At 65.3% G+C, this 10216-nt stretch overlaps 1 protein-coding gene across 1 annotated transcript in view; it reads left to right on the top strand.

The window, feature by feature from the left end:
- The window catches only part of ULK1 (unc-51 like autophagy activating kinase 1), a 25280-nt gene extending 15386 nt beyond the window's left edge, over window positions 1–9894 (top strand). The window contains exons 11-28 of the mRNA XM_040620052.1: window positions 728–778; window positions 917–1005; window positions 1640–1793; window positions 2625–2685; window positions 2788–2877; window positions 3371–3493; window positions 4048–4196; window positions 4297–4383; window positions 4707–4975; window positions 5434–5624; window positions 5917–6026; window positions 6114–6257; window positions 6628–6821; window positions 6903–7075; window positions 7162–7280; window positions 7484–7641; window positions 8107–8242; window positions 8327–9894. Coding sequence (XP_040475986.1) covers window positions 728–778; window positions 917–1005; window positions 1640–1793; window positions 2625–2685; window positions 2788–2877; window positions 3371–3493; window positions 4048–4196; window positions 4297–4383; window positions 4707–4975; window positions 5434–5624; window positions 5917–6026; window positions 6114–6257; window positions 6628–6821; window positions 6903–7075; window positions 7162–7280; window positions 7484–7641; window positions 8107–8242; window positions 8327–8382 — 2354 coding nt within the window. The 3' untranslated portion in view covers window positions 8383–9894. The remainder of the gene's footprint in view (window positions 1–727; window positions 779–916; window positions 1006–1639; window positions 1794–2624; window positions 2686–2787; window positions 2878–3370; window positions 3494–4047; window positions 4197–4296; window positions 4384–4706; window positions 4976–5433; window positions 5625–5916; window positions 6027–6113; window positions 6258–6627; window positions 6822–6902; window positions 7076–7161; window positions 7281–7483; window positions 7642–8106; window positions 8243–8326) is intronic.
- The last annotated feature ends 322 nt before the right edge of the window (window positions 9895–10216 follow it).

Consider the following 10216-nt stretch of genomic DNA (forward strand, 5'->3'; position numbering starts at 1 on the left):
GGTGCTTGGTACAGGGCCATGAGCTCTGGCCTGCTGGTGTGGCTAGGGGACCTTGCACGGGGCTCGGAGGCTGTAAGGGGCACTCATGCTGCCGTCCCCTACCAGGCCAGCAGCCCCCAGGACCTTCGCCTCTTCTACGAGAGGAACAAGACGCTGGTACCCACGTAAGTGCCTGGGTCCTGCCTGCCCCCAGCCCCCCTCAGACCCTGGGTGGGCGGCGTGTCATGTTGTCTCCTGGCCCCACCCAGCATCCCCAGGGAGACGTCGGCCCCGCTGAGACAGCTGCTACTGGCTCTGCTACAGCGCAACCACAAGGACCGCATGGACTTCGGTGAGCGGCTGCCCGGCCCCCGGCAAGCCTGCAGCGCGTCCGCTCTTGACGGCCCACCGGTTTGGGGTGCGGCCTCCTGGCTGCTTGCCCCCCACCCTCAGCTCCTGGGTGCCCACAGCCGTTTCCCAGCAGCACAGGCTGTGAACACCCCGGTTTTGCAATGGGAAGTGTTGCCGCCGGGAAAACCCGTCAGGTGGGGGTTGGGGGGAGGCTCAGCCAGACAAGGTGAAGAGCCACCAGCTGGGGCCGGCTCCCTCCACGCCTGGCGTGATGCCGGCTGGGACGGGTGCCAAAGCCTGCTGAAGCTCAGGCCCCAGTGGCGGGGGTGGGTGGGGGTGGGAACCCTCGTCCCCCAGGACGACTCTCCTAAGGCCTCTCCCGTCCGTCGTCCTGCAGACGAGTTCTTCCATCACCCTTTCCTCGATGCCAGCGCCACTGTGAAGAAGTGTGAGTCCTCTGAGGGGTCCTGGGGCCCCTGAGGCCGTGGTGGGGCTTGGTGGGGACGCGGGTGCCACACCTGCTGCTGCCAGGCTGGCCTGGCTGGGGGAGGGGGTCTCCCTCATGCTGACTTGTGCCCTCCACTAGCCCCACCTGTGCCTGTGCCCTCGTACCCGAGCTCGGGGTCTGGCAGCAGCTCCAGCAGCAGCTCCACCTCGCACCTGGCCTCCCCACCGGTGAGTCGCCACCAGGGGCCGGGCCCTGGGCTTCTCCCCCTCCATCCCCCCCCGCCCCGGGGTTTGGCGCTGCATGGATGTCATGCTGCTGCCGGTACACCGTCAGGACACCTGCCGTTCACACTAGCTGCGGACAGACGTGTTCGGGTTGTGAAATGTTGGAGTATGACAAGTCGGCAAAAGCCCTTGTAGCCCCCCACCCAGAGCCCTCGTGTCCCAGAGGCTGACCTGCCAGGTGTGGGTCCGTGTGTGCTGGCCGGCACATGTGTGGGCGTGGGAACAGGGTGGCCCTGAGACCTGGAGCCCGCCCCCCAGCACGTGCCCCCGCACCTCAGCACACACAGCTGGGACGCCAGGGGCCGTGGTGAGAGGATGGCGCTTGCCCCCGCTGAAGGCAGAAGTTGGATGCCTCGTGTCCTGAGCGTAGAGCAGGCCCCCTTGCAGGCCTTGCAGGAAGTCTCCCCGGGAGCTCTGTGGGAGCTGGGTGGCTGTGCCCGGTGACTGTCCCTTTGGGGCCCGGCCCAGGCCTGGCTGGCGGTAGACCATGCAGACTGATGGGGAGGAGGGTGCGCTGAGCCCTTTGTCTCACCCAGGCCCTGGGGCCGAGTCTCAGTGGCCCCCCTCTGACCCCCAGTCCCTGGGAGAGGTGCAGCAGCAGCTCCGGAAGACGCTGACTTCCCCGGCCGACGCTGCTGGCTTCCTGCAGGGCTCCCGGGGCTCCGGCGGCAGCAGCAAGGACTCGTCCTGTGACACGGATGACTTCGTCATGGTCCCGGCCCAGTTTCCAGGTCAGGGGCCAGGGGTTGCTTTGGTGCGTGTGCATGTGTGTGTACGTGTGTGCGTGCGTGTGCGTGGGCTTGCAGACCTGTCTCTGCCTGTGTGCCCTTGGGATTGTTCTGGGAGCTTCCATACCAGGTCAGCTTGGCTATGGAGTCAGAGCCACGTCGTCCCAGTTATGTGGCTGGTCTGTGGACTGAGTCCCTGTGCTCAGGCCCTGCCCTCCAGCCTCTGCACCCTCCGGAGTGCCTGCTGCCGGGGAGGGAGCTGCTGCCGGCTTAGTATGTGTTGAGCACAGGTCCTCAGGCCTCTGGGACAGGCCTGGCCCCTCCCAAAACTGTTCTGGGGTCTAAAGTTCCTCTCGTGACCCTGGGCTTTGACACTTCCTTTCGCTGCCCTGGCCATCCCATGACTTCTGGGACGGGGCTGGGTAGGAGTGGCCCTGGGCTTCCAGGGCAGGGCCAGGAGGGCAGTGAACAGGGAGACAGGGCCATGAGAGAGGTTGGTGGGGCAGGTATGGGACCCGGGGTCCCAGAGGAGGGGTCAGGCCCAGCCTGGGAGCTGTGGGCACCTGGCCTGGAGGTGGCTGAAGGCTGGGGTACGGAGAGCACATCCAGGGTCTCCTTTAGATCTCGGAGGCCCGGTCAGGTGGGAAAACAGGAGCTAGGACTTGGGAGTGCTGCCTCCTCCCCTCCCTGCCTAGAGCCTCCCCACACTGTCTGGAATCGAGTGTGGGGCCATCAAGGAGCCATGGCTGGTGAGGTGGCCCAGAAGCCTGGAGTAGACACTTGTCCTGATGTGAGAGGTACCCAGGCCTAGCCTCTCCCATCTCCTGTCCACAGGTGACCTGGTGGCCGAGGCGGCCGGTGCCAAGCCCCCTCCGGATAGCCTGATGTGTAGCGGGTGAGCCCCTGCCCTGCCTGCTCCTGGTTTGGGGAGAGGGGCATGCTGGCTTTTGCAGGTTGTCCCTGTCTTTGCCCTGCCTATGTTATCTGTCCCTACCAGGAGCTCACTGGTGGCCTCTGCTGGCCTGGAGAGCCGTGGCCGGACCCCATCTCCTTCCCCGCCCTGCAGCAGCTCTCCCAGCCCCTCAGGGTGAGCAGGGGCTGGGGTGGGGCAGGACTGTGAGGGGCCCCAAGCTGGGGTTAGGGGCCCCAGCCCCAGGTTGGGCTTCGCAGGCTGCACTGTGTCTGCAGGTCCTGTCCTGGTTCAGGCCTTGCAGGACACCAGGCTTCTCGTGGGTGGCCCAGGAGGAGGGGCTGTGGCTGAAGGGATGTAGACCCTGGGGGGTGGGGTGGGGAGCTGTGGGGCCAGCACTGCCACCACGCCTGAGCCTGTGGAGCCAGGTGGCCTCAGAGCCAAGCGGGGGAGCAGTCCCAGCCTGGCCTTCTACCATGTGTCCCTGTGGCACAGGGTGCGTGGCATGGGGCGTGAACGGTCCCTGCTGCCTGAGCGGTGGCGGTGGCCTGTGCAGAGCGGAGGAAGCTGGCAGTCTCGGTGGCCTCTGCCCCACGGTGTTTGGGGCTGGGGTTCAGCTCAGTACACTGTTTCCATTGACACAGCCCGCCCACCTGTCTTCCTCCTGCAGCCGGGCCGGTTCCTTCAGCAGCAGGTGCGGTGTGTCCGTCCCCATCCCAGTCCCCACGCAGGTGCACAACTACCAGCGCATTGAGCAGAACCTACAGTCGCCCACCCAGTACCAGACCACACGGTGAGCATGGTCACTCCTCACCTCCGACTCCCCCGCCACTGCTGGGGTTCCCCCGGGGGCAAGAGCATGTCCTAGAGAACTGTAGTGAGAACCCCTACAGCACCCTTGGAGTGACACAGGGTTGTCGCACATGCACCAATGTGCAGGCTGTGCACTGTGTAAGTCATTGCCACCGTTCACGGACGCATGGAAGTTTTAGGCTTTTTAACATGCTTTTCTGGTAGATGTTACTGAAGTATCTTGAATTTAGAAGACCCAGTACTGATTTTTGACAAATTCCAACAAACACGACAGGAGAAGGCTCCCTTTTTTTGTAACTCACAGAAGGCCCTGCGGTCTAGTGGTTGTCCTGGCAGGGACTGTGACCTCAGGCCTGATGGTGCCCAGGGGAAACACTGAGGTTCTTCACTCCCTAGTTACCGCCCTAGGCAGGAGGGTGAGTGCTCCAGTCTTCCTGAAGGCTCCCAAGTGAGGCCCGTTATTTGGACGGAGTGGGGACGAGCCATCTGGCATGGCCGTGACCCTCACCTCCTCGTGCCTGCTCCTGTCCCCAGGTCCTCCGCCATCCGCAGGTCGGGCAGCACCAGCCCCCTGGGCTTTGCCCGGGCCAGTCCGTCACCCCCATCCCACGCCGAGCACGGAGCTGCCCTGGCCAGGAAGCTCTCCCTTGGTGGGGGCCGGCCCTACACACCATCCCCACAAGGTGAGCCTGAATTCCCCTGGTGGAAACTCTTGAAGGGGGGCGGCGGGGGAGGGGACTTGCTCTCTGTCAGGGCATGACCTTGGTGACCCTCTCTCTCAAGTTGGAATCCTCCCTGAGCGGCCTGGCTGGAGTGGGGCACCCTCCCCGCAAGGAGCTGAGATGCGGGGTGGCAGATCCCCTCGTCCGGGTAGGTGCGGGTGTGGCCCCCAGGCAGGAGCCACCTTCCTGCTCACGACGGTCACTTGTACAAGTGAAGGGAGGGTCGGGTCCTGGGGGACTGTGCTCACAAGCTCAAGCCTTGGGCTGTGGAGAAGCGCTTGGGGCCCCCGTGTCCGTGTCTGCCGTGCGGCGCAACCTGCGCCCCTTTGCTCAGGCGCGCTGCGGAGCAGCCGGGGTGGGGGAGTAGTCCAGACTCGAGGGCCTCACACACATGCTCCTCTTGCTGTCGGTGGGGCTGGGCCGGGCAGGCCCCACGTGGTAGCAACCAGGCCTTGTCGTGTGCCGCCCCAGGCTCCTCCGCACCCGAGCACCCTCCGCAGGCCGCGGGGCTGGGCTGTCGCCTGCACAGTGCTCCCAACCTGTCCGACCTGCACGTCGTCCGCCCGAAGTTGCCCAAGCCCCCCACGGACCCCTTGGGGGTGGCGTTTGGCCACCCACAGTCCAGTCCCCCACAGCCGGCCCACGGGCTGCAGTCCTGCCGGCCCCTGCGAGGCTCGCCCAAGCTGCCCGACTTCCTGCAGCGCAACCCCCTGCCCCCCATCCTGGGCTCCCCCACCAAGGTAACAGGGCCCCAGAGCTGCGGGGGGGGGGGGAGGGAGGGGGTGGCCCATCCTGGGAAAAGACTGCAGCGTGTGGCTCTGTCCTGAGGACCCCTTCCCATCCACCTGCCCTACCCGCCTGGCAGGATTCCTGTGGGACACGCTTTGGGCCCCAGAGATGCGGAAGGTGGTCCCCGGGCTCTGGCACCACTCCGGGCAAACTTCTTAGCTCAGTCTTTGCTATGCTATTGTCGTTGAGGTGGGGCCAGACCCACAGTGACACACAGGGTTTCTGGGGGTGCACGTGGGCCTGGGGTTGGGCATGTGCGTGGCGCGTTACTGCTTTCCTGCAGCAGACGAGGTCTTGTGCGTTTGCTGTGGAGACCGGGTTATGGAAGCGTGGGGCTACGCAGGTGTCGGCATCGGGCTGTTAGGGCCCTCATGGCAGTCCATCTTAGCACCCCATCTGCTCCTCCTAGGCCATGCCCGCCTTCGACTTCCCCAAGACCCCCAGCTCCCAGAACTTGTTGACCCTCCTGGCCCGGCAGGGTGTGGTCATGACACCACCACGGAACCGGACGCTGCCGGACCTCTCCGAGGCGGGCCCGTTCCATGGGCAGCAGCTGGGCCCCGGCCTGCGGCCCTCAGAGGACAAGAGCCCCTTCGGCAGGTGTGTGGGAAGGGAGTGTCTGGGAGGAGAAGCCAGGAGTAGGCCTGCGTGTGGGTAGGGGCCCCATCTGCACTTCCTTCCTATGTGACCCTTTCTGAGCTCCCTTTGCGTGTCTGTTAACGGGGGCAGTACCTGCGTCCAGGGTGGGCAGGAGAGCAGCCAGCCAGCCTGCATGAAGCCCTGTGCATGCCTGGCGTGCAGTGAGTTAGGGCAGGCTGGCTGGGCAGTGGGGAGGCTGGGCGATCCGGGTCGGGGGCCCCCTGCTGGCTCCTCATGGCTCCTCACCTTGCAGGTCCCTCAGTACTGGTCGCCTCACCGATCTGCTCCTTAAGGCTGCGTTTGGGACCCAGGCCCCTGATTCGGGGAGCACGGACAGCCTGCAGGAGAAGCCTATGGAGATCGGTGGGCGGGTGGGGGCTCCCTGGGGTGGGGGCGGGCAGGCCTGGCAGGGGATCATCAGGCCCTGAGCCCCTCCTCCTGCTCTTGCAGCGCCCTCTGCTGGCCTCGGAGGGAACCTGCTTCCGGGAGCCCGTGCTGGGGGGGCCAGCAGCCCATCTCCGGTGGTGTTCACCGTGGGCTCGCCCCCCAGCGGGACCACGCCACCCCAGGGTCCTCGTGCCAGGATGTTCTCAGGTGAGGACTGCACGGTGCTCCTCCAGGCTGCAGAGCGTAAATGGCTGTGTGGATGGGTCAGGACAGGTCAGGAAATATGAGGTACTGTCGTTCTTGCACATGGAGCAGGGATGGTGTCCACAGCACCCGCGTCTGCGGCCACCGTGGGGTCAGGAGTCCCGGGCTCGGGGCACAGACGTGCCCACAGCGCCCACCTCTGGACCGGAGGGCCCACCTGCAGCGGGGCAAGAAGCAGGAGGGATAGGGCGTCCGCGGTGGGCTCTGCTCCACGAGGCAGGGCCAGAGTGTAGACCAAGGCGTCCAGACCAGGTGGGGAAGGGGTTTGTGTCTGGGAGCTGTGAACTTGCTGCCCACTGACCTCTCCCTACAGTGGGCTCCTCGAGCTCCCTTGGCTCAGCCGGCTCCTCCTCTGCCCGTCACCTGGCACCCGGGGCCTGTAGCGAGGCCGCCCCGGAGGCGCCGGCCCCCGGCCACTGCTGCACCTTCGCCGACCCCGTCACCGTCAACCTGGAGGGGGCCGTGACCTTCGAGGCCCCTGACCTCCCTGAGGAGACGCTGATGGAGGTGAGTGCCCCCCGCTGTGGACGGCAGTTCCCGGGGCCGGGGGTGCCCAGCCACCGTCTCAGCCGCCCCACTTCTCCGCAGCAAGAGCACACGGAGATTCTGCACAGCCTGCGCTTCACGCTGGTCTTCGTCCAGCACGTGCTGGAGATCGCGGCCCTGAGGGGCAGCGCCAGCGACACGGCCGGGGGGCCCGAGTACCAGCTGCAGGAGAGCGTGGTGGCCGACCAGATCAGCCTGCTGAGCCGGGAGTGGGGGTGCGTGTGCCCTGCGGGGCCGGGGTGGCGGGGGGGGGCTGGGGTCCTGGGACTCCGCGCCGCCTGATGCGTCTGCCGCCCTCCAGCTTCGCGGAGCAGTTGGTGCTTTACCTGAAGGTGGCCGAGCTGCTGTCCTCGGGCCTACAGACCGCCATCGACCAGATCCGGGCCGGCAAGCTGTGCCTGTCGTCCACTGTGAAGCAGGGTGAGTGCCGCGCCCCCAGGGCCAGCGACGGAGGCCGGGTGGAGAAGGTCAGGGAGAGGCAGAGGTGGTGGGAGGGGTGATGAGATGACGAAAGCCCTGCCGCGGGGTCCCCTGGGGCAGGGGCAGCCAGGGCTCCCGGGGCCGGGGGGGAGGGGTGGCCGGCGGACCCTCACTCTCTGCGCTTGCCCCGCCCCCGCCCGCAGTGGTGCGCAAGTTGAACGAGCTGTATAAGGCCAGTGTGGTGTCCTGCCAAGGCCTGAGCCTGCGGCTGCAGCGCTTCTTCCTGGACAAGCAGCGGCTCCTGGACCGCATCCAGAGCGTCACTGCCGAAAAGCTCATCTTCAGCCATGCGGTGCAGACGGTAGGCCCAAGTGGCGGGTGGCACTTCGGTGGTGGAGGCCGTGGGGGGACGTTGACGTCCACAGCTTGCTGGACGTCGGGCTGGGGCATGACTCCGTGCTGCTCCACAGCCAGCGCTGACGCCGGGCTCCCCTGGCCCAGCACGGTGCTGGGAGCCGGCCTGGCTTTCAGGTCCAAGCAGGAGGCCTCGTTCTCAAGCCTTGTAGTGGGCGAATGTTCTCCAGCAGAGGCCTGTGCAGGCTGAACAAACTTCTGGGGGAAAGCTTGCCTCCTCTGCCCCGGGGGTGACTGTTGGCTAGTTAGGTCGTCACAGCCCGTGTCTGCCAAGGGGGGCCCTGCCCAGAGATGCCGGCCCACCTGGGGTGGTTGCCCAAGGTCGCACAAGTCTGTTCAGGTCCCCACATGGCCCCGGCAGTCCGCACCTGGTGTCCACACCTGGGCTCACCCCCTGGCCCCTCTCGAGCAGGTGCAGTCGGCCGCCTTGGACGAGATGTTCCACCGTCGGGAGGACTGTGTCCAGCGCTACCACAAGGCTCTGCTGCTGATGGAGGGGCTGCAGCACATCCTCACCGACCAGGCGGACGTGGAGAACATTGCCAAGTGTGAGTGCCACTGGGCCCGCCTGGGGAGGGCGCGAGGTGGGGGTGGGAGGCGGGGTCCCACTGACGGCGCCGTCCCTGTTGCAGGCAAGCTGTGCATCGAGCGGAGACTCTCGGCGTTGCTGACCGGCATCTGTGCCTGACCTGTGGGGTGCCTGGCTTTCTGTGCCCAAGGGGCTGGATCTCCTCTGCCAATTCCCCAGGCTTGGGGGCGGCCATCTGGCCAGGCTTGAAGGGACAAGCCTGCGGCCTTGGTGCTGCTTGCTGGTGCCGGGGAGAGGGTGGGGGCTCAGGCCTGAGCTCTGCAGCAGTGGGCTTCAGGGTGCTGGGAGGGCTCCACACGACCCAAATCCGGCCAGTCCCCCTGCCTCGCTGATGAGCTGAGCTCTCCCGGCCACCTTGGAGGTGGGTGGGCACATGTGGCCGGTCCCCAGCCCCAGCCAGATTCCAGGGCAGCCCTGATGCCGGCCGCTGTGCTGAGGACAATCCTCGACACTGCTCTGCCCAGGAAAAGGTGTGGCCTCCTGGTCGCCCTCCTTCCCCGAGACCACCCACCCAGCTTTGTGAATCACGGAGCACTTTATGCAGGCGGACCTGCAGCAGGACTGCCCGCGCAGTCCCGCCTGTAGCGCTACGAGGCGCGTGTACATATTATATACATATATACATATATAAATAGCCGTGCGAGCGCGTGCGAGCGTGTGTGCTGTGCCTGCTGCCGGGATCTGCCCGGAGAGGCACAGACCTCTTATTTAAATGTTCTTTTAGGGACGGACAGTACGAAGCACCGAGCTTTCTGAACCCAGGACAGACGTTGAAGTCTATTACACTTTGCTCCCAAATCCTGTCTTATTTTTCTGCAGCTCTTTTTTTTTAAGGAAAGAAAATTTGTAGGAGTTTGGGATGTTTATTTTGGAAGGGTGGGGCAGAACGGGGTGGGTCCTTAGTGTCGTGTGGATGCGGTTGGAGGCACCTGGTGCCTGTGAGGGCAGCCCTACCGCTGCCCCCCTCCCCACCTGGAGGTGGTGGGCAGGCAAGGGGTGTTTCCTGCAGAGCCTCCCATCCAGCTTTCACAGTGGGTTTGATGCCAAAGTCGCATGTATTCCCCCCCCCCCCCCCCCCCCCGCCACGGTAGGCTGGGTCCTGGCTGCTCTGGGGGGGGGCGTCAGCGGGGAGGCTCTGCCTCAGCCCCCTCCCCCGCAGCGTGTCCTGGAGAGGGCAGAGGAAGCCTGCCTGAGTCCAGGCGCCCTGGGCGAGGGGTTTAAGGTCTCACATCAAGACGTGGACATCTTTGTGTTTCTTTCTTTGCAATACTTGAAATATTGCCACTGTGCTTGGATTTCGAAACAGCCCTGTGAGTTCCCTTGTCAGCCAGTGACTTCGTTCCTTGCTGCACGGAACCTGTGCATATTTATTGCTTTACGGTCGGCTGGGATCCAGGGCCACCGGGAGTCTGGTGCCACGAGAGGGGACTCGTGCAGTGGGCCGCCATGCCGCCCGCCTCCCGGCGTGTGTGTTACCAGCCGATCCTGTCCTCCACGATTCAGCGCCCGACCCTTGGTCTACTTTAAAGGAGTTTTGTGTGATCCCCCACCCCCTCCGTTTGCATTACCTTGTGTCAATACCAACTGAAGGAAATAAACCTTTGGAATTGAGTGGGCGTAGCTGACGGCTGGTTTGTCGGGATCGCTAGTGTGTCACACGGCATGCAGGGGGGCCTGCAGCAGCACGTGGAGTCGCCCTGCGCGTGACCCCCGGGGCGCAGATCCCCAGGGCACACTGGGTGCTCCGACGTGAGTTCACGACTGTGTCCATCCCCCACCACCAGGGTTGCAGTCTCAGTCCGTGGGGGTCCACCTGGGAGGGGGCGTCGGTTGTGAGGGGAGCCAGCTCCAGACTGCAGCGGCCGCGCCCCGTCTGCCCCATCCGAGGTGCAGGATGTGCTTTCTCTCCTCGTCCTCCCCGAGGCTGTGGTTC

Source organism: Ursus maritimus, unplaced genomic scaffold, assembly GCF_017311325.1.
Source record: "Ursus maritimus isolate PB19 unplaced genomic scaffold, ASM1731132v1 scaffold_33, whole genome shotgun sequence".
Taxonomy (NCBI): Eukaryota; Metazoa; Chordata; class Mammalia; order Carnivora; family Ursidae; genus Ursus; species Ursus maritimus.